Source organism: Chiloscyllium plagiosum, unplaced genomic scaffold (genome assembly GCF_037043375.1).
Source record: "Chiloscyllium plagiosum isolate Xiang-an unplaced genomic scaffold, Cpla_swu_hap1 HiC_scaffold_35, whole genome shotgun sequence".
NCBI lineage: Eukaryota > Metazoa > Chordata > Chondrichthyes > Orectolobiformes > Hemiscylliidae > Chiloscyllium > Chiloscyllium plagiosum.
Window position 1 is genome coordinate 55553038 of NW_028270173.1, and position 24729 is coordinate 55577766.

Here is a 24729-nt window from a genome sequence, read left to right on the forward strand (position 1 = left end):
GAACAAAACCTCGACCAAGAACAAAATTAGGATTATCATAAATATTATTTTTTAAATTTCCCAATGTTTTGGGGTGTTAGTTACCCATTCCTTCCTACGTAGCAATTCTTTGACCAATTAGGTTTACTCTTTAACCAATCAGCACCTCTTCTCTTGGTCAATTATTGTTGTCATCATTTGGAATTTGGCATTTTTACGTTTGGTCTGATGAGTGCAAAATGAAAAACATTGGCATCATGTCTCAGCAAATATAAGGTAGGAAACATTTACAGACACCCTCTGATGTATAGATACCGTAGCAGGGTAGGGATGAGATATGGATTCCTGATGAAGGGCTTTTGCCTGAAATTTCGGTTTTCCTGCTCCTTGGATGCTGCCTGACCTGCTGCGCTTTTCCAGCACCACACTCTCAACTCTGATCTCCAGCATCTGCAGTCCTCACTTTTGTCTAGGAGCAGGAGTCGGCCATCTGGCCCTTTGAGCCTGCTCCACCCTTCAATAAGATCATGGCTGATCTTTCCATGGCCTCAGCTCCACTTACCCACCCTCTCACTATATCCCTTAACTCCTTTACTGTTCAAAAGATTATCCAACTTAGCTTTAAAAACATTGGATGAGGAGATATCATTAGGGGATATGAGGAAAATATTTCATTAAAACAGGTCAAGCACTTAACAGATAATATATAGAAATCTATCCTCCACTCAGTTATTTTCTACACAGGTTTGTCCAACCATTTATTTGTTATTAAAGGCAACACTAAGCTGGATTAAATCATTTGTTTATTGACAAGGAGGTGATAGCTGATTATATTTCATGAAAAAAGTTGAATCGAGGAATATCTTTATAGAAAATTTAATTACATTCAAAACTGTAGAGCAGAATACAGATTGTTTGGATACAATTTCAAACTATCACCAGCGAAGAATTTCCGAATACCATCTTAGTTGGTATTGTTTGGATGAAAATTTTAATATTCTATTGGGATAATATTGCCAGGAATCATATTTTCTCCAATAATTGATGTAAACAACAACAAATTTGTCATCTGTTATTTAATTATTTAAGGAAAGTATCGATAATAATAAAACACCAAAACCTAAAGGAATAATCGTATTTGTTAATAACATGTTTATTATTTCTGCTTTACAGAATTAGAAACCTGTTACAATTACCACTTTATTCTGAATAATCCATATCGTTGTGACATCAATTACAATGATTCAGCAATGTCAGTCTTATTTGACTTTCAAAGAGACAGTTCAAAATAGAATATCAGGTGAATTCATGACAGATAACTGGAAGAACAAAAAGGCAGCTTCCCTTTTCAGATGAGATCCTTTTAGTGACATTAAGAAGAGGAGTTTCAACTTGCTGCCTGGCAATAAATCAGGAGACCCAATCAGGTGCCTGTCTCACTCTGGTTTGTAGGCCTATATAGAAATTACTTAAAGGTGAAGAAACAATTACCCCAAATTTAATTTTCTGGTCAATTATTTACATGTGGGACTGGTTTACTTTTTCCACCTGCTAACCATCAGTTGCACCTTTAGAAACTCCTTCAAACCTGGTAAATCGGCTGGAAATTTCTCAGAGCTGCTGTCTCTGCCACTCCATGACCTTCCGGTAGGACTGGGTGTGAGCTGAAGAGATACCAATAAAGCACTTTGGACTGAAGGTGGGAAGTGGGGCTGGCAGATTTCTGGAGATGAGTATCATAGCAGGGGGGAGCGAAGAGGAAGGGGCAGACAGCTTCCGAGAGTAGGTGGGATGGTATGGATGGGGGCGAAGAGGAAAAGGGGCGTCTCAGGGTCTGTGTTTGAAGTTAGCAAGCTATTTTAACTCACTAATTGTTAATTTGTATTTATCTTCAATGTCTTTTTCAACTTGTTCCCAAGATATATTCCAACTAGAAATGCTGTCTGCTGGTTTTGCTGAGTATTTATCAGCAAATTCAGTGTTGTATTTGTAGAAAACCCATTTCCAAAAGGCTGACGTTTCAATGCTGGTATCAAATGGAATATTCCAGCGTTTGTACCGGTCATTGAGTTGCCTGTAGTTCTTGGTAGGAAACCATTTCCCGCCGGTATCTTCATTCATGAAGCTGCCATCACTCCCAACACATGTTGTACAATTCTCTGACACCAATATCTCAGTAGTGACATATCTTTCTCCATTCAGCCCTTTACTCCGGTGATATTCAGTGCTGTGCTGTGAGTGCTCCCTGCTTGTACAATCACACAGGACCCCACAGAAGGGACACCGCTCCCCACAGCCACATAACATTGTATACAATTCACTGGATGGATCTGTGGGGAGTGCAGAGATTTTCCCAGCAATATCCTTCCCCCAATCTTTAACCCTTTCGTTCAAATCATTTGTACTGATAAAGCTTTCAATTTCTTGTTTGAAGTTCTGGGCGTTAATCTTTTCAGACTGAAAAGTAACAGGTCCCAGTGTCTCTTGTGGAATCTGTATCTCATCCCCCAGTTTTGCCCTAAATGTCTGAATGATCCCAATCACTGATTGCTCATTATTTGGAGGTGTGATATATGTCAGAGTTTCCCTCACCCGGGTGATAACCCCAGACAGAATATAGAGTGCGTGAGAGCACAGCAGAGGAACATGTTCATCATCTGTGGCTGTACAATAAAGGACAACTTGTTCTTTCAGCCAATCTTTTTCGAATGACATGGTGTGTTTTATATATCGGTAATATTCTTCAAACGTATCTCTCTCCCTCAAGTGAAGCATCAGAGCCACTTGGAAGTTTTTCCGGTACAAGAATTTCCCTCCCTTGCAGTTGTACCTCATGTGATGAGCAATATTCGATCCCAGTTTATTCTCCACAGCTTGGATTATGGCTGGAATCAGACAATTTTCACAGAATAGTTCTGCTCTCCGTTTGGTTTGATCCTTCTCCTGGTAGGTATCCTTAAAACTTTGGCAGTAAGCTGCTTTCTCCTTTTGTAACTGCTCCACAGGATTGTGTTTCTTCAGGAAGTTTTCCTGCACTTCTTCATATTTTTTGATGGCAAATCCACAGATATGAAGTTTAAAATCCACACTGAATTGTTGAGTAAAAGTGAATCTCTGATCCTGGTGTGTCTGGATTTTCCCATCAATGACTCTCAGGAGTTCTCTGCAATGATTAGAATCATAATCCTGTTCCTGGTTCACTGTCTGATTCACAAACTGTTTACACTCCCTCACCCACTGAGCACACAGCTCCTGGGCACTTGGTATGTCATTCTTACCAATAAAAAAAGACTTCAGTTTATCAACACATTTCCAACCACATTGCTGAATATGGCTGCCATTTACTTGGAGTTTTACATCACTCAGTTGACACAGGGTTTTCTTGCTAAGTTGCTCATTGAGGAGTTTGGTATTCGCAGGCATGTTCTGCTGTAGACTTTGTTCCATGTCCTTCATTATATTGGCTTTTGGTGGTGGTGAATAGTTAAACATTGAAATTGTCTCTTGCCACATTTTCTCAAACGCTCTCTCCAGTTGTGTTTCATCCATTTCCCTGTTTTCCTGTCTGCACTGCTGTAGGAGGTTATTGACCTGTTCTTCAATCTGACTCTGATATTGTTCCTTAATCTCATTCACCTTCTGCAAAGCTCTCTTCCTTTGCACTGCTTCATTACACTTTCTGTCCATGTACATCCCACGTTCAATGATCAGAGAATTGATGCTTCCGACAAAATCCTCCCTGTATTTTTCGACAAGGTTTGAGTTATTGTCAGTGGAATAATATTCCTCTAATTTTCGGAGAGCTTTTCCTTTCTGATCATTGAGCAATGCAATCTGTTCACTTTTCAAACTTTGAGCTTCCCTTTCTGGATCCTGTTTTGTATTAAAGATTCTGTTCTGTGCCTTTTGCAGGAAGGAATGTATCTCTTTCCTCAGTTCCCACTCCAGATCGGTGTATGTGACAGAGAGTTCTTTATAAGCTTCGGCTACCAGACTGTTCCGGAAACTGAAGATGAAATTCTCATATTTCACTGCATTCCACAGGGATTTAGTCCACTCAATAAACTCAGAGATGGTCGACAGTCTCCCTTTATTTCTCTTCTCTTTCAGATTCTGAAAAAGCCTTTTCTTCAGCTCAAACACCTTGTGGCTGTAGCTGCTATTAACAGCTGCCATGGGTGGATTCCCATGCCACAGGCCTGGGATATTCCAGTTATTCTCCATCGGATCATACTCTAACACATCGGAGAATTTGCTGAACTGTCCATCTCGGTTTTCCATTTTAGCTGCTGCCCGTGTCATCACATCCAGCTGTTCCAGCAGATGTTTGCAGCCTCTGATATTCTGATCATGAGCAGCCACGTCACTCACATTCTGGTGAACAAAGTAACAAACTGGCCTTTTCCCCACTTCTCTCATTCGTATAAATGCGTGGACCACTATCTGCAGCACGTCCTTCATCTCGGTGGAGTTCTCCATGGCCATATTTATCAAGGTGACATCACTTAACCCGATCACCAGGGTGGCAAGCTCATTGTCATGTTCATAGCTGCCGTCAATGTCTGACAGTTCTGGTGCTTTCAGCCCCTCAGTGTCGATCACCATGATGTACCCACAGCCCAGCTCCATCTGTAGATCTCCTGTAATCTTAATGAGCTGCATGAAGGCCCCACGGGTACAGCGCCCACTGCTCACAGCAAACTGCAAACCAAACATGGTGTTGAGAAGTGTGGACTTGCCTGTGCTCTGCACACCCAGCACCGTCAGCACAAACACATGGGTCTCTCTGCCAATCCTGGCTTCAACTGCCTTCAGTACATCAGCGACCCATTGTAAAGGGATGTTGGAAACATCTCCATCGATGAGCTCCAGAGGGAACCCGTCCAACATCAGCTCAGCAGCAAAGTGGGGTAATATTTGCACTGTGTCTCTCTCTTCCTCATTACGGTTCTCCTGCTTTATCAGTGTTTCATAGATCAGTCCGATTTCTCGCATGAAGTGTTCAAGTCCAAGGGAGCTGGCAGTTATCTGTCGGTCTAATTCCTGTAACTGTTTGTTGATTGTAGGGTCTTTCTGCTCCGTTGACTGTCCCTGAGATTTCTCATACAAAGCTTTATACTGTTCACGTAAAACAGAGAGAGTGTCTCTCGATCTGGAATCCAACTGGAATTTCATCCACTGCAGGAAATATGTCCTCTCATCCCTGTCTGTCAGGGCTGTGATAAAACCTTTCATATCAGCCGATATACCTTTCTCTCGCTGCTGCTTTAGGAGTTTCCTCTTCTCTTCCTCAAGGTCATTCCAATATTTTTGTGGTGAACTCTCCTTTCCCTGTTTTAGGCGACATTGTTCTTTTTCTATTTTGGAAACTTGTTGCCAAGTGAAACCCTGAAAAGACATGTTTTTTGATTTGTATTGGCTAATGGTCTCTCCTTTAATAGGGTTATAAATGTTACCAGATTTTTCTTTACCCTGTGAACACAGCTCGTCATCCTCATCTATTGAAATTCCCATCTCTCTTGCAGTTACTGCCAGTGTCTCCAAATGGCTGGGGTCCCGAATATTATTTTGATGGGTTATTTCCAAGGCCTTTTTCAATGTGGATCGCAGTGTCTTAGTAAACTCTGCATTGTTTCTTTTTCCTTGAAAGAATATTTGTTCCTTTTTAAACACTGAGGATGTAATGAATTCCTTTAAGTGCCCTTTAGTCTCACTGCTCACACTGCTCCCAGTGAGCACTATGTATTTACTCGCTGGAGACTGGGCGAGGGACTTCAGGGTCTTGCTTGAGCCACTGTCAACATTATCAATCCAAATAAAAACAGCTGAAGAGATGGTTGTCAGAAACTGAACCTGTGTGTGGAACTCGTGACCGTCACCTCGAAGGTTTAATATGGTCATTGGCTCTGGGAAAAGATCCAATTCCTCACTCCCACTGGGCAGGTACCAGCACAACTCGACAAGACCATCAGAAATCCTGCGAGGGATATCACCGCCCTCCATATTGTGATGGATGAAGAAGTTGTGATGTTGCTGGGAGGGGCTGAGGACTTCATTTAGAATCATTGATTTGGAGATGGAGCAGGAACCGAGTCGAATGAAGGAAAAGATGGGAATGTCGGCAGTCACCATATTTGTTTCCTTAAAGCCTGCACTGTCTCGGAGTGAGAGTGGGCACCACTTCTTCACAATGGAGCGCAGGGCCCACAGTAGGAAGGTGTAGCCCTTGTTGCCAGCAGGCAGTAACAGTGGCAATGCAAACTGGCACAGGGACATCTTTACCATCAGCTCCTGCTGCACGAATGGGTCAGCACACAGGAAAATAGACACAATGATATCCAGGGGATGGTATAAACCTTCACTGTGTTCATCCTGAGATAGAAAATCCAAGTTTTCTGATTCTGACTGATTTTGTGTCTTAGTTAGTTCATAATTAAAATTTCTTGCCCTGGAATGAACCATCATTAAATTCCGGAGAAAATATCCTGGTATTTCCTGAGGTGAATCAGGTGATTGATTTTGAAGTGTTTCTGCATTTACGCTGAGAATGTCACTCAGGAACAGCTTCTTACTTTGATACGCTAATTCCATGAGGAGTTTGGGAATATTGTTTCCTGTATTAAATTTTCCATAACTAATATCAGAATAATTGTTTTCAGAAACTGAATTATCTCTTTGGACTGAATTCTGTTCTTGGTCAGTTGTGGTTTTGTTTCCTTCCACTGAGTTATGTGACCCTGTGCTGTGTTCTGATTCTCCCAGAACAGGCTTTGTTGTGAACTGTGAGTTAGATTCAGTTATCATCTGTTCCACCTCAGTATTCATGGCTTCCTGATGGTGCAGAGAGAGATCAGGCTCTGGCTGTGCTGAAACTAAGAAAGATATCATATTAAATTATTTGATCAACATTATTCAGCCAGTAATTCAAACAGTGCTGTAAAAAAACAGAACTATACGGCTTTGTTATCCTATCACCTTACACTCTGCATCCGCCAACTCTGGCCTAAGCCCCCAGCTCATGAATTCACTCTCATTCACAAATTCCCTTGGTGTCACTCTGCCTATTGTTTTCATATTGTTTTCTATAGTCATTTCTTGTACAGAACTTGAAAATTACTGAACAAAGTCCTGCATTCACGAGGATTCAAGGAAGGTGAGGCAATCATGAATACCAACTCAAAGACCAATCGGTGTTAACCTGCTTGATTTAAAATTTAACAAAGCCTGGCGGTTAACTGTCGATCATCATTATTGGGTTCAACACAGCCAAGAGTCATCTAGACTTGAAACATGAGCTTGCTGTCTCTCCATGGATGCTGCTTAACCCACTGTGATCGCCAGCATTTGTTATTTTCAGTACAGATTCCACTTGTTGGCCAATCATGACCCTTCTTTAATGTTGGAGAAATGTTGGTTTTCCCTTTGAATTTGTTCACATGCAAAGTATCTTCATGTTTGTAAGACAAAAATCTTTGACAAAATGTGTTTTTTCAGCAATATTATTTTCTTTGTATCAAGAAGAAAATAATTGCTCTCCTGTTTTCTACATATCGCTTCTTCGATATCAGTGTACCTGGACAGCAAGAAACCTTGGTCCCATTGATCTTACCTTCCTGATGTACATGCAGAAAGTGGTTTTACTTTACATGACACTGAATTGCTTTGTTAACTGCTGCCAGTCCCACTCTGTGAGCTGCTGCAATCAATCACAAACTTGGCTCCAATTTGGGATCTGCAGATGATGTATTATCAGCAAAACTCCAAAATGGGTCTTTCAGGAACTGCCCTCAGTTATTCCTCATGTCTTTTTGAAATCTTTCTCCTGTCACTTCAAAATATGCCATTCAATCTCAAATACCTGCACCCACCTCTGCCACCCTAGAGAAAGAACTCCTATCATTCCCCTTATCTATACCCCTCATGCTTTTATAAACCTCTACAAGGTCACCCTTCAACCCCCTACACTCCGGTGAAAAGGTCCCAGCCTATCCAGTATCTCCATATGCTCAGACACTCCATTCCTGGTAAAGTCTTGGTAAGTCACTTCTGAAATCTCTCCAGCTTAATAATACCCTTCCTACAACAGGGCAACCAGCACTGGACAGTACTCCAGAAGAAGTCAAGAGTGTGGTGCTGGAAAAGCTGGGTCAGGCAGCATCCGAGGAGGAGGAAAATCGATGTTTTGGGCAAAAGCCCTTCATCAGGAATGTGGCTTGTGGATCAGGGCTGAGAGATACATGGGAAGGGGTGGGGTTGGTGGGAAGGTACCTGGGAAAGTGATAGGTGGATGAAGGTGAGGGAGAAGGAGATAGGTCAAAGGAGGGAGTGATGGACGGATCCGGAGCATGGTGCCGACTTGGAGGCTTGGGAATGGGATAATGTGGTGGGAGGGGAAATGAGGAAGTTGTTGAAATTCACATTGTTGATGGTGTGGTTGCAGGGTCCCAAGGCAGAATATGAGGGGTTCCTCCTCCAGGCATTGTGTGGGAATGGTTTGGCAGTGGAGGAGGCCCAGGACCTGCATGTCCTTATCGGAGTGGGAGGGGGAGTTGAAGTGTTCAGCAACGAGGTGGTTGGGTTGGTGGGTGCAGGTGACATAAAGATGTTCTCTGAAAAGATCCGCAAGAAGGCGTCCTGTTTCCCCGATGGACAGGAGACCATACCGGGTGCAACGAATGCAGTAGCTGACATTGGTAGAGGTACAGGTACTCGAGAAGAAGCCTCCCTAACATCCTGTATAATCCCAACAAGACATCCATGATGACATCATGATGGACAAATTTTTTAAAATTCTTGAAGTAACAAGCAGAATATGTAAAGAGGAACCAGCATGTAATATATTTGGTCTTTGAAATTCCAAATTTGATGAAGGTGCCTCATATTAGGCCATTTGATAAAAGCCCGTGATGTTGGAGATAATTTCTTAGTATAGATAGAGTATTGACTAATTAATAGAAGGCAGAGCATTGGAATAAATTCAACATTTTCATGTTGGCAATGTGTAACTCAGCATGCAACTGGAATTGGTGCAGGGGCCACAATTATTTACAATATATTCAGGACTTGGATGGGGAAGTGAATATACTATTGTCAAGTTTGTGAGTTTCATGAGCATTGATGGGAGGGTAAGTAGTGAGGATGACACAAAAAGTCCACAGAGGATATATTCAGGTTAAGTGAGTGGGCAAAAACGTGGCAGATGGAATATGTGTGGGAAAATGTGAGATTATGCACATTGGCTGGAGAAAAGGAAGATGAAATAAATTGCAGATATTTTTGTTAGTTAGAATGGATATTTCACACTGTGTCCCCCACAGGCAAAATTAGAAGTGGTTGTAATCATTCAAGAAATAATGTAAACTTTTTATCATTATGGTAAGGAAATGTAGTGTTTTCACATGGGCTGTGTTTGCAAACAACTTGGGTTTTAAAACAGTGAATTGAATTTCTGAATTTTGATTTTTCTGCCCTAGGAAGAGGTCTGTTTTATTTCTGAAGTTTATTTGCTATAGTTATGACATGTTTCAGAGTTTGTGTCAACCTTGACAAAGTATATAAATGTGGAAAGGGAAATGTGACCGTTGTGCTGTGGTTCCCCTCCCCCTTCCTTTGAACATCTCTTGGCTTTGCATTACTTTGCAAACTGGTGTTCTTGTGGGTTTTTATTATATTGTGTTCCTCTCTTGCTTCATTGCTTTGGTGAAGGGCAAAGACATTTTTTAAAAAACTGTGATCACAGTTTTTTAAAAAAACATTTTTTAAAAAATGGGCAGCCTGGTGGCTCAGTGGTGAGCACTGCTGCCTCACAGCGGGGTTTGTTTCCAGTCTCGGACGACTGTCCGTGTGGAGTTTGCACATTCTCCCCGTGTCTGCGTGGGTTTCCTCCGGGTGCTCTGGTTTCCTTCTATAATCCAAAGATGTGCAGGTTCGGTGAACTGACCATGCTAAATTGCCCATAGTTTTCGGGGATAAGTAGATTAGGTCCATTAGTCAGGGGTAATTGGAGGATAATAGGGTTCGGGAATGGGTCTGGGTGGGTTACTCTTTGGAGGGTCAGTGTGGACTTGATGGGCTGAAGGACCTGTTTCCACACTGTAGGGATTCTATGATTCTATAATTATAAATGGAGGAGCTAAATATTATTTAAATGGAGAAAGACTCAAGAAACTGATAGAACAAAGGAGTCCTGGTACATGAATCACAAGAAATTGGCATCCATTATCAAAGGGAATAGATAAAGATTCCTTGGCCTTACAAAGAGTCCAAAACTGAAACAAAGGGAAATAAAACAGACCTCTTCCTAGGGCAGAAAATCAAAAACAAGCACAAACTCTAAAGGCAAAATGAATACCTATGCTATTGAAATACAAAAAAGTTACGGAATCAAAATATCATTGTCCAGGCTAAACCATCATTGTCCAGGCTAAACCATCATTGTCCAGGCTAAACCATCATTATCCAGGCTAAACTATCATTGTCCAGGCTAAACCATCATTGTCCAGGCTAAACTATCATTGTCCAGGCTAAACCATCATTGTCCAGGCTAAACTATCATTGTCCAGGCTAAACCATCATTGTCCAGGCTAAACTATCATTGTCCAGGCTAAACCATCATTGTCCAGGCTAAACCATCATTGTCCAGGCTAAACTATCATTGTCCAGGCTAAACCATCATTGTTCAGGCTAAACCATCATTGTTCAGGCTAAACCATCATTGTCCAGGCTAAACCATCATTGTCCAGGCTAAACTATCATTGTTCAGGCTAAACTATCATTGTCCAGGCTAAACCATCATTGTCCAGGCTAAACCATCATTGTCCAGGCTAAACTATCATTGTCCAGGCTAAACCATCATTGTCCAGGCTAAACCATCATTGTCCAGGCTAAACTATCATTGTCCAGGCTAAATCATCATTGTCCAGGCTAAACCATCATTGTCCAGGCCAAACTATCATTGTCCAGGCTAAACTATCATTGTCCAGGCTAAACCATCATTGTCCAGGCTAAACTATCATTGTCCAGGCTAAACCATCATTGTCCAGGCTAAACTATCATTGTCCAGGCTAAACCATCATTGTTCAGGCTAAACTATCATTGTCCAGGCTAAACCATCATTGTCCAGGCTAAACCATCATTGTCCAGGCTAAACTATCATTGTCCAGGCTAAACTATCATTGTCCAGGCTAAACCATCATTGTCCAGGCTAAACTATCATTGTCCAGGCTAAACCATCATTGTCCAGGCTAAACCATCATTGTCCAGGCTAAACTATCATTGTCCAGGCTAAACCATCATTGTCCAGGCTAAACTATCATTGTCCAGGCTAAACCATCATTGTCCAGGCTAAACTATCATTGTCCAGGCTAAACCATCATTGTCCAGGCTAAACCATCATTGTCCAGGCTAAACTATCATTGTCCAGGCTAAACCATCATTGTCCAGGCTAAACTATCATTGTCCAGGCTAAACCATCATTGTCCAGGCTAAACTATCATTGTCCAGGCTAAACCATCATTGTTCAGGCTAAACCATCATTGTCCAGGCTAAACCATCATTGTCCAGGCTAAACTATCATTGTCCAGGCTAAACCATCATTGTTCAGGCTAAACTATCATTGTCCAGGCTAAACCATCATTGTCCAGGCTAAACTATCATTGTCCAGGCTAAACCATCATTGTCCAGGCTAAACTATCATTGTCCAGGCTAAACCATCATTGTCCAGGCTAAACTATCATTGTCCAGGCTAAACTATCATTGTCCAGGCTAAACCATCATTGTCCAGGCTAAACCATCATTGTCCAGGCTAAACTATCATTGTCCAGGCTAAACTATCATTGTCCAGGCTAAACCATCATTGTCCAGGCTAAACTATCATTGTCCAGGCTAAACTATCATTGTCCAGGCTAAACCATCATTGTCCAGGCTAAACTATCATTGTCCAGGCTAAACCATCATTGTCCAGGCTAAACCATCATTGTCCAGGCTAAACTATCATTGTCCAGGCTAAACCATCATTGTCCAGGCTAAACCATCATTGTCCAGGCTAAACCATTGTCCAGGCTAAACTATCATTGTCCAGGCTAAACCATCATTGTCCAGGCTAAACCATCATTGTCCAGGCTAAACTATCATTGTCCAGGGTAAACCATCATTGTCCAGGCTAAACTATCATTGTCCAGGCTAAACCATTATTGTCCAGGCTAAACCATCATTGTCCAGGCTAAACCATCATTGCCAGGCTAAACTATCATTGTCCAGGCTAAACTATCATTGTTCAGGCTAAACCATCATTGTCCAGGCTAAACTATCATTGTCCAGGCTAAACCATCTTTGTCCAGGCTAAACCATCATTGTCCAGGCTAAACTATCATTGTCCAGGCTAAACCATCATTGTCCAGGCTAAACTATCATTGTCCAGGCTAAACCATCATTGTCCAGGCTAAACTATCATTGTCCAGGCTAAACCATCATTGTCCAGGCTAAACTATCATTGTCCAGGCTAAACCATCATTGTCCAGGCTAAACCATCATTGTCCAGGCTAAACCATCATTGTCCAGCTCCAGCGACACCCATCAGTCACGAAAGACTCCACTGATCACTGTATAGGATCACACTATATAGGACAAACAGGAAGACAGCTAACGATCCGCATCCACGAACATCAACTAGCCACGAAACGACACGACCAGCTATCCCTAGTAGCCACACACGCAGACGACAAGCAACATGAATTTGACTGGGACAACACTACCATTATAGGGCAAGCGAAACAAAGAACAGCCAGGGAATTCCTAGAAGCATGGCACTCATCCACAAACTCCATCAACAAACACATCGACCTGGACCCAATATACCGGCCACTACAGCGGACAGCTGAAACTGACAACCGGAAGCGGCAGGGACAGGCCACTATAAATGCCGGAGGAAACACCACAGAAGCGCTTCACAGGAGGCTCCCAAGCACTGAGGATGTCACCTAGACAGGGGACGAAACGTTTGCAACAAAAACTTCCAGCTTGGCGAACAAAACCACAGCAACGAGCACCCGAGCTACAAATGTTCTCACAAACTTTGAACACCTACGGGCGAGAGACGCTACGACAAGCCAGGAAATGGGAATCCTGCGCTAACCGCCTAAGCGCCACAAACGAACAACTCCGGTTCCTGCATGAATGCCGAAAGAATCGAATCCTTCCACCAAGTGTCAGATACAGACCACCAGTCAACAACCCACAAGCCAGAGACACAGCCAGACAGAAAGGACTCAGGGTGATCCAGGTAATGATTACAGACGCTCACAACATACTTCACAGATACAGACATGAAATTGCGCGCCAAAAGTCGTTAATTTCAAAAACCACGAATCAGGAATGGACCCGGACCATAGAACAGGCTGTCACCATAGGACAGAACAGGACTACACACCGCAAAAAAACGGCACTAAAAGAAAAAATGGCCAAACTAACACAACAAAGAGGACACCACAACACACACCTGGGTTAAAAACCTCTCCCACAGACAGCTCACAGACACGGAAAGAACAATACTGGCCAAGGGACTCAACTACAACCACAGGGATGCCAAGACAGCAGACTTCCTAGCAGCACTAGAATGCACACTCAGGAATAATGGACTGACAGAAGAGACACAACAAACAGTGAGGCAAAGTATCGTACCCCTGATAACAAGGAAAAGACAAACACATAACCTCAACACCAAGGAGAGGGAAGCACTAAAATCACTAAGAAACGATAAGAACATAATCATACTACCAGCAGACAAAGGCAGAATGACGGTCATCCTGGACAAAGCAGAGTACATCCAAAAAGCACAACAACTACTTGCAGATACCAACACCTACCAAAAGAGGGAGTTTGACCCCACCCCACAGCTCACCAATAGGATAAACAACACACTGAGGAACCTACAAAAAAACGGACAGATAACCAGGTCGGACCTACAAAGAATGAAACCTGAAAGCAACAACACCCCCAGATTCGATGGACCTAAAGTGCACAAACCAGACATCCCACTCAGACCCATAGTATCACTACCAGGGACACCATCACACAAACTGGCTAAAGAACTACAGCAGAAACTGAAACACTTGATCAGCGGATCCAGACACTCTATACAATCAACACAGGAATTCTTGGACATCATCAGAAATATACACGTAGACAAGGAAGAAACCATGGTCTCATTCAACGTAACGGCACTGTTCACGTCTATTGACAAAGCCCTAGCCAGAGAAACAATAGCCAACCTGCTGAACAGACATAACAGACAACAGGACGTTGAACCCATCAACAAAGACGGCATACTTAAACTACTGGACTTGTGCCTCATAACACACTTCACATTCAACAACCAGATATACGAACAAATCAAAGGAACACCCATGGGCTTACCGATCTCTGGACTCAGAGCAGAAGCAGTAATGCAAAGGTTAGAACAAACAGTCTTACCACAAATTCAACCCAAACTCTGGGTCAGGTATTTTGATGACACCTTTGTAATCATTAAAAACACGGAAATAGAGAATACACACCGGATCATCAACGCCACACTCACAGGAATCCGATTCACTGGAGAGGAAGAAAAGGACAACCAACTCCCATTCCTAGACGTGATGGTACAGAGAACACCAAACGGAGAATTCACCACTAAGGTACACAGGAAAGCCACACACACAGACCAAGTCCTGAACTATGAAAGCAACCACCCCAACACACACAAACGAAGTTGCATCAAGACACTATTCAAAAGGGCCACAACACACTACAGTACACCAGAACTGCAAAAAGAGGAAGAGGAACACCTATACAAGGTATTTGCAAAAAACGGATATCCTCGCAATTTCATCAACAGATGCCTAAGGGAAAGACAACAGAACGAGGACATGCCGCAACCCAAAGGACTAGCCACACTACCATACATCAAGAACATCTCTGAAATGACATCCAGACTACTGCGACCACTAGGACTTATAACAGCACACAAACCAACAGCCACTCTCAGACAACAACTCACCAAAACGAAGGACCCGATACCCAGCATGAGCAAAACTAATGTAGTGTACAAAATCCAATGCAAGGACTGCACAAAACACTACATAGGACAAACAGGAAGACAGCTAACGATCCGCATCCACAAACATCAACTAGCCACGAAACGACACGACCAGCTATCCCTAGTAGCCACACACGCAGACGACAAGCAACATGAATTTGACTGGGACAACACTACCATTATAGGGCAAGCGAAACAAAGAACAGCCAGGGAATTCCTAGAAGCATGGCACTCATCCACAAACTCCATCAACAAACACATAGACCTGGACCCAATATACCAGCCACTACAGCGGACAGCTGAAACTGACAACCGGAAGCGGCAGGGACAGGCCACTATAAATGCCGGAGGAAACACCACAGAAGCGCTTCACAGGAGGCTCCCAAGCACTGAGGATGTCACCTAGACAGGGGATGAAACGTTTGCAACAAAAACTTCCAGCTCGGCGAACAGAACCACAGCAGTGATCACTGTATGCTTCCTCTCCACCCGAGTGTGGAAGTCACCCTCAGAGAGGGATAGACAGTCAGTATCAAGGAGACCCTCTTCAGCCTGCTACCTGTACCTGTTCATCTCCATCATGGCTAGGACCACAGCCATGAATAGGCTCAGAGACTTGCTACACCTCCCCTGCACCAAGTGCCCAAAGATCACGAGTGTGAGGCTGAAATGCAAACAAGACTTCAACAGGAGACCCTTCAAAAACTGAAAAAAGACTGCAAATGGACACGCTCAATGTAAATCTGAAACACCATCCTCTCCAGGCCCAGACTATGGCCATGGTCTGTCACCTGGTAAATTAACTCATTAGCCATTTGCACGGGATCAACAATGCAGCACTGTCCACCCCAGATCCCTGATGTAGGAGAGGACAGGAATTGCATGTTGATACCATAGGACACTTCCTGGGGCACAAATCAAAAACAGATATAAACTCAAAATCAAATGGAAGCAACCGTAAAACTAACTAACTCAGAATATTGTTATCCAGACTGATAATATCTTCTAGAGCGTGCGGCACCGAGAAGTCTTGAAAGGTTGTGACTGTGCCACTGAGCACCATCTGCTCCCGCTCCATGGACACCCGAGTGCAGATATAAGAGAAAGGTGAAAGAGAAGCAGACGGTCAGGAATGATAAGATCCTCCTCAGCACCATGTCTGCACCTGTTAATGGCAATCTTGGCCAGGCCCAGGCGTAAAGGCATGGGAATGTCTGTAGACTTGTCAGCCCCTCCCCGCATCAGGTACCTGTAGATCAGGAGTGTGGGGCTGAAGTGCAACCAAAGTTTTAACAGCAGCCCCTTCAAAAAAACCAAAAAGGATATGCAAATAGTTGCACTCAACATAAATGTGCCACACCATCTCCTCCAGATTACAGAACGTGCATGTGGGTCTGGCACCCAGTAAATCGGATTCACCAGTTACACGGGCCCACCGTGTGCAGCACTCTCCACCCCTGATCCCCCAAGTAAGAGGGGAGGACCCCTTTGTAGAGGGCCCTCCACTTCCTGAGGGCAGAATATTATGCCAGGGTGTGTGGGTGCTGATTGATAACATCACAGGGTAGAGTGTACAGCATCAGCTTATACAGATAGTGCCTCTGTGCTATCAGAAAGGGGCACCAGGAGGATATCCCTGAGATGGCTCAGATTGCCGCAGGGGAGGGTCCATGGTGCAGAACTAATATCGACATCCAGTCAGACAGGGCTCAGTTCATCTGGAAGCCCACCACACGCCTGAATCACCTTGAGTGCACATGTGGTGTTGGGGCCGAATGCCTTGTCTGCCAGGCTGCAGATGGGACAGGGACAACGTGGGGCTAAAGTAAAAAAACCCTCTTTGAAGGGATCCAAAATCAAAACAAAGGGAAATAAAACAGCCCTCAAAATGGATCAAATCAAAACAAATACAAAGCTCAAGATCAAAAGGAAACTTGTACTACAGAAGCAAAGAAAGATGAACTAAATCATAATATCATGATCCAGGCTAATCATGCTCTCCATCCCTGTGGGTGCCATTGGTCATGAGCAGCCTCCACTGTGCCAGTGAACACTGCATGCTTCCACTCCAGGGGCACCTGAATTCAGATGTAACTGTGAAAGTGGGGCAGACAGTCAGGAACACTGAGCCCCTCCTCAGTATGCTGCGAATGGCCATCTTAGACAGGCTCAGGATCAAAGCCATGAGAAGACTTGTACACTTGTCCATCGGTACCACATCGGATGCCCATGGATCAGGACGGTGGGGCTGATATCGGGGGAACTACACTTTTAAGAGCAGCCCCCTCAACCAACTAAAAGGACCAGACTCTCTCTACATAAATATGAAACATCTCCTCCAGGCCACAGAATTTGCCCATGGTGTGGCACCCAATAACTTTGCTTAGTTGCTGGTTGCATGGACCCCACATGCAGCACTCTGCACTCAGATCCCTGATGTAAGAGGGAACAACACCTTGGTAGATTGCCGTCCACTGGGGATATCCGTTGCTTGTGGGCAGAACATTGTGCCAAGATGTGTCTGTGTGGTAGGGAAAAGCATGACAGTGGAGAGAGTTCAGCATTAGCCATCCAAAAGACACTGGGAAGATATCTCTGAGGCAGCCCAGAATGAAGAACAGCACATCACAGGGTGGGTCTGTGGCACAGGTCCAATGTCGAATTCTGGAACAGACAAGGGTCAGTTCATCCAGATGCCTTTCCTCATCAGACGACTACTTACTGACTACATAACTGCCTTCAACACAACAATACCAACCAAACTCATTTCTAAACTCCAAGACCTAGGTCTGAGCAACCCCCACTCTGTAACTGGGCCCTCGACTCCCTGACACACAAGCTGCAAATTGTTTTCCAGTTGTAGGGGAATCACTGCAATGTGTGGAGACACCAGTGACAATATTCTCTTTCTTAAAGTCATCAAAGTGAACGAGCTGGTTATTGACTTCAAAAAGCAGAGTGCAGGGCTTGCCACTGTCTGCTTCCATGGTGTTGAGGAGGTTGAAAGTGTCAGGTTCCTGGCAGTGACAATAACCAACAATTGGTCCTGTTCCATCCACTTGGGCAAGAAAGGCCAACAACACCTCTACTTCCTCAGGAGGCGAAGGAAATTTAAAGACTGTTGCCAATTTTAATAGATGTACCGTGGAAAGCATTCTATCTGGATGCATTACATCCTGGCATGGCAACTGCTCTGCTCAGGACTGTAAGAAACTACAGAGAGTTGTGAACACATCCCAGTCCATTATGTAAGTGGATCTCTCATCCACTGACTCCATTTATACCTACTGACTTGGTAAGGCAGCCAACATAATCAAAGGCCCCTTCCATCCTGGTTATCATCTCTTCCAACCTCTTCCAAAAGGCAGAAGATAAAAAAGCTTCAATTCATGGACCAACAGATTCAAGAACAGCTTCTTCCCTGCATCTTTTAGACTTCTGAATGGACCGCGCAAATCCTAAATTTAATGTTGATCTCACTCTTTTTGTACCTCCTTTGTAGCCGTAGCACTGTCTTTGCTTTGTTCTATGACTCTAATGCATTTTGTAAGGTATGATCTGTACCCAGGTACATGTGACAACAGTAAATCAAATCAAACCAAATCACTCATTTCAGTCTGGTAAACCTTCTCAGAACTGCTTCCAATATTGACATTAATATCTTCCCATAAGTCTGGTGCTCAGTAGTGTACACAGTATACCCGATGCAGTCTCACCAATGCTGTGCATACATAAAAATCCTCTCTAGTTTAGCATTCAGTTCCCCTTCCAGTCAATCATAACATTCTATTAGTTTTCCTGATTACTTGCTGGGCCTGAATACTGACCTCCAATTCACAAACCAGGACATCAGGTTTCTCTGCATCTCAGAACTCTCCAAGCTCTCAGCATTTAGATTACATTTTTAAAAAATTCTCTCTGCCGAAGTGGACAACTGTGCATTTTCCTACATTATAATCCATTGCCAGATCTTTTCCCACTCATTTAACCCATCTACATCCATTTGTAGGCTCCTTATGTCATCTCATTTTCCCGCCAATCTATCTGCCATTAGCAACTTCGGTACCATGCCTTTAATTCCTTCATCCAAATCCTTGACATCAATTGTCAAGGATTGTGAGTTCAGCACTGACCCCTGTGGCACATGTGATACCATACCACATTGAAAAATAGACCCACTTTTTTCTGCTTTCTGCTTCCTATTGACCAACCAATCTCCTATCTCAGCCTTTGTTACTCCTGACTACATAAAAAAAACTTTATCTCCAAGGAATGATCCCACATTCTAGACTCTCCCTAAAGAGGATACACTCTCTCCATACCAACCTGTCAGGATCCCTCCAGATCTTGTGTTTCAATCAAGTCACTGCTACAGACAGATCTAAACTCCAGCATTTACAAACATAACATGTCAAACTTTCCTCATCAGGTGACCTGGCCATTCCAGATACTACTCTTTAAACCTTCCCTGAACAGCTTCCAGTTTCTTTCCATTCTTTCGTAAATGACAAGACCAATACTGTACACAGAACTGCAGGTGTGGTCACACCAGTGCGCTTTATAACCAAAGCACAACTTCCTAATTTCTGAACACATTTTGAACACATATGCAAATTTTTAAAAATGATTCATTCACGGGATGAGGGCATTGCTGGCGAGGTCAGCAATTATAGCCCATCTCTCATTGCCCAGAGGGCATTAAGAGTCAACCACATTGCTGTGGGCCTGAAGTCATATGTAGACCAGACCAGACCAGACCAGGTAAGGATGGCAATTCCCTTCCTTAAGGGACATGAGCAAACCAGATTTTTTTTTCTGACAATTGACAATGAATTTATGGTCTCTTAATTCCAGATTTGAATGGAATTCATGTTCTGCTGTTTGCTAAGCAGGTGCCAAGGACATTACCTGGGTCTCTGGATTAATCGTCAAATAATAATACCGCAGGGCCTTCACCCTCCCTAAAGTACAGTACAGTATCATTTTTTGTAGTCAGACATGTTTCTAAAAACACAAATGTGGTGAATTCACAGACATTTTTAATACTTATGGAATTACTGTAATGCTAACACAACCATTGTCACACCTATCCACAACCTTGTTGTCTCATAATAATACTCCAGCCCCCCTTATACTCAGACACACGAATAGATAATCTCACATTCTACAGGTTTCCTTGAAATGAAATTGTTTTCCAGTTGTAGGGGAATCACTGCAATGTGTGGAGACACCAGTGGTTTCAGTAAGATCTCTTCTCCTGCATTGACAGCACCTGTTATGTGAAAAGAAAACTATCAGAATTTCCTGACTCTGAATGTTTTCACAATAGAGTTGGAATACATTATAAAATCCAACAGCACCAGAAAGGTGATACTCTGTTTTGGAACAGTGAAAGTAGAAAAATATAGAACACATTAAAAGTCACAGCCCAAGCAGAAGACTGAAGTCTGTCAATCCCATTGGACAGTGAAGAGCAGTGGATTGATCCAATGTACTTGATATCACAGTACAACAACCCCAAGACAGAAATTGATGTTACAGTATAACGAGTGTAACTCAAGCAAGGAATCAATCAGTAAAAAGACAGTCACAAAGGAAATGAGCTGGATGTACTAACCTTTACTTGGAGGTATACAAGATAAGTCTGACCAGTCTGTCTCATTGACCAGTTTTACTGTTTTTGCCCCTTGTGATTATCTCGATCACACGTGCTTATACACATGCTCACAAATATTTTACATTCACACACCTCCAAATAGTATTTCACACTATCCGGCCACCCTCTCACTGTCTCACAGTAATGTAGAAGACCATCCTCACACTCATATATACAAACAGCTAAACTCACACTTGCAGGTTCTTTCCCACATGAATCTATTTCACTGACCTGTACATAAACTGTCTGTGTTCCAGCTGTGGGGGAGTCACTATCGGGACTGGATGGACCAGAGTTTTCACAAAGATCTCAGATACAGGAACAACGGCACTTGCTGAAACACTGTCGAAGACTCTCATCCGTCGTGGGAGATGAAGTTAGTTTCTGATTGTTTCAGTGGCTAAAAGTCTTGTCTTAACAGGTATTTATATCTGGAATAAAGCTGCAATCCGATATAGATAAGGATTAGTTACTGTGGGCACTGATACTTTCTTCGCCAGATCATAAAATTCTGACCTTGTATAGAAGTCAGCATTGGGGTTTCAAACCGTTTCACTTTCACTTGTTCAGTTGCAGTTCTCCACAATGAAACTGTTTCCGGGAAATGCTGAAAGTTTCGTTTTTACTCAAATTTCACATTGGAGAAACATGGTCTACTGCACTGTCCTTCATCTACTTCCTTGATCACCCGTTCAAAAACTCAATCAAACTTGTGAGACATGATTTCTTATGCACAAAGCCGTGCTGACTATTCCAAATAAGTCCTTGCCTCTCCAAATGCCTGTAGATCCTGACTCTTAGAATTCCATCTAACATTTTACTGCCACAGATGTTAGGCTCACCAATCTGTAGTTTCCAGGCATTTCCCTGTGGTTTTTCTTAAATAATGGCACAAAATTAGCCAAACTCTTATCGTCAAGCACTTCCCCTGTGGCTGTCAATGAGACAAATATCTCTGCTAAGGGCCCCACAATTTCCTCGCTCGCTTCCCACAAAGTCCTCAGATACACTTTATCAGCTCCTGGGAAGTTATCTACCTTAATGTATTTTAAGAACCTCCTCTTCTGTAATGTGGATTCTCTTCAAGGCATCACTGTTTAATCCCCCAAGTTCTCTCGCATCCAAGTCTTTCTTGATGGGAAATACTGAGGAGAAATATTCATTTCTAGTCTCACCCATCTCTTGTGGCTCCACACATAGACGACCTTGTTAATCTTTAAGAGGTCCTATTCTCTCCCTAGTTACTATATTGTCCTCATGTACTTGTAGAGTCCCTTTGGATTCTCTCTTCTCTTATCTGCCAAAGGCCTCTCATGTCTCCTTTTAACCATCCTGATTCCTCTCTTAAGTGTACTCTGACACCCTCTAAACTCCTCAAGGAAATAAGTTGATCTCAGTTGCTTATAACTGTCATATTCCTCCTCCCTTTTCTTGACAAGGATCTCAATAACTCTAGTCATCCAGTGTTCCCTACTCCTGCCAGCCTTACCCTTCACTCTCCCAGGAACATGCTAGCCCTGTACTCTCCTTACCTCACTTTTGAGAGCCTCCCACTAACCAGTCCCTTTGCCTGCAAACAGCCTCCCTCAATCAACTTTTGGAAGTTCCTGTCTAAGACCATCAAAGTTGGCCCAGTTTAGAACTTTAACTTGTGGACCAGACCTATTCTTTTGCAGAACTGTTTTAAAACTAATGGAGTTATGGTCATTGGTCCCAAGGTGCTTCCCCACTAACACTTCAGTCATTTGCCCTGCATAATTTCCCAAAAGGAGGTCAAGTTTTGCCCCTTCTCTAGTAGGGCCATCTGCATACAACATGAGAAAGTCTTCCTGAATGAACTCAACAAATTTCTCTCCATCCAAGTCTTTAAAACACTGACAGTCCCAGTCAATGATGCAAAAGTTAAAATTCCCATCGATTACAACCTTATTACTCTTGCAGCTATCACCAGACCCCTTACATATTTACTCCTCAATCTTCTGCTGACCTTTGGAAAGTGTACAGTACAATGCCATGAAAGTGATCTCCACATTTTTATTTGTCAGGTCTACACATATAAACTCAGAGGATGAACCCTCAAGAATGTCATCTGTCAGCATTGCTGTGCTGATCTCCTGAATCAAAAGTGCAATTCCTCATCCTTTCTTGCCTCTCCTCTAACCTTGCTATAATGTCTGTACCATGGAACATTGAGCTGTCAGTCATGCCCTCCCTCAGCCATGTTTCTGTAGTGGCGAAAATATCTGTCCCATGATCCATCCTTGCCCTGAGTTAATTTGTTTTACCTCTTAGGCCTCTGGCATTACAATAAATGCGATTTAACCTCGACTTCTCTTGCTTCCTGCCAGGCTTGATTAAAAAGCTTCCTGATCCCACCCATTAATTAAAACAGTGTCACTGATGTCTGCACAGAATAGCTCATTATAATTATAATACTTCTGAATAAAAAGTTTATTACAAATTATGAGTCCCATCAGACCTTCCATTCCCTGCTGAGTATTCTGTATTCAGCAAAGGTCTCAGTTTTATCCCACTGAGTCCCTACCTTAATGAATTTCAGACACGAGCATGATATTAAATTCCTCATCTGTCATCTTCACCTTCATGCCCATTTCTTTGGACAAGAGTCCTATCCCCATCACACAGATCCTTTCACTCATCTCCAATACTTTCCCTTCCTAAATCCCTCTGTCTTGCCTATTACCTACACTTGTTCATCAAGAACTGTTGATGTGACATTGTGTGCTGCAATTTTTCAGCCCCTTTGCTCATTCCAACCTCTCTCCCTCTGAACTGATGGCACTCCATGCTCTCAGATCCAGCCCTGACTTTGTATTCAAGGCTGCTAACAAGGGTGGTGCTGTTGTTGCCTGGCACATGGATCTCGACATTATGAAGCTCCCTCTGAATGCCCCCTGGACCATGACCCCGACATGGAACACCAGGCCATCATCTCCACAATAGTTGGGCAGCACAGTGGCCAAGTGGTTAGCACTGCTACCTCACAAAGCTAGCGGCCCGGCTTCAGTTACACACTCAGGTGACTGTCTGTGTGGAGATTGCACAATCTCCCTGAGTCTATGTGGGTTTCCTCTGGGTACTCCGGTTTCTCCCATAATGCATAATCTGTCCTCAAAATGTAAGGTTAGTTGGATTGGCCATGGGAAAGGCAGAGTTACAGGGATATGGCAAGCAGGTTGGTCTAGGTTGGGTGCTCTTCAGAGGTTAAGTGTGGACTCGATGGGCTGAATGGCCTGCTTCCATAAGGATTTTATGATTCAGTCACTAATCTCATTTCATCTGGTGATCACCTCCCACAACTACCTCCAAAGTCATTGTCTCCCAACTCTGCACACCTCGCTTCTATCTCCTTTACAAAATCCTTGGACAGAACTGCTCTGGCAGACCCATAGTTAATACCTGCTCCTGTCCCATTGAACTCATCTCTTCCGACATCGATTTGAGTTTTTTCCTTCCCTTGTCCAGATCCTGCCCACTTATATCCCCGATTTTTCGCAGACTTTACCTCAGTTTTGGAATTTCCAGTTCATGGGATACAGCAACCCCTTTCCACGCCGATCCCCATCAGGATGGTCTCAGGGATCTCCGCCTCTTCCTGGGAAAAAGGCCGGTACTGTCCCCATCCACCACCACTCCCCTCTGCCTGGCCCAGCTTGTTCTCACCCTGGGCAACTTCTCCTTTTACTTCTCTCACTTTTTCAGGGAAGAGGTGTACCCATTAGGGCCCCTGTTATATCTGTATCCTTATGGAGTATGAGGAATGTTCCTTGTTCAGTCCTATTCCAGCCCCCACCCACAACTCTTTCTCCAGTATATCAGTAATGTTATTGGTGCTGCTTCTTGCTCTCATCTGAAATTGGAAATGTTCATCTATTTCCACCATGTCCTCACCTTCCCCTGGTCTTTCACTGAATCCTCCCTTTCCTTCTTTCCACATCTCTGTTTCCATGTTTGGTGATAAGCTGGACACCAACATCCACCTCAAACCAACCGACTCCCA

At 43.3% G+C, this 24729-nt stretch overlaps 1 protein-coding gene across 2 annotated transcripts; it reads right to left on the bottom strand.

The window, feature by feature from the left end:
- Positions 1-1116: 1116 nt before the first annotated feature.
- Positions 1117-21247, bottom strand: LOC122545314 (interferon-induced very large GTPase 1-like). Of its 2 annotated transcripts, XM_087979701.1 has the most exons (3): positions 20940-21247; positions 20214-20324; positions 1117-6851 (listed from the first exon to the last, which is right to left on the bottom strand). In XM_087979701.1, exon 3 carries the CDS (start codon positions 6802-6804, stop codon positions 1834-1836), a length of 4971 nt encoding a protein of 1656 aa, XP_087835827.1. In that variant the 5' UTR covers positions 6805-6851; positions 20214-20324; positions 20940-21247; the 3' UTR covers positions 1117-1833. The 2 variants fall into 2 exon arrangements, with proteins under 2 accessions (XP_087835827.1, XP_087835828.1); XM_087979702.1 differs by lacking the exon at positions 20214-20324.
- Positions 21248-24729: the final 3482 nt, after the last annotated feature.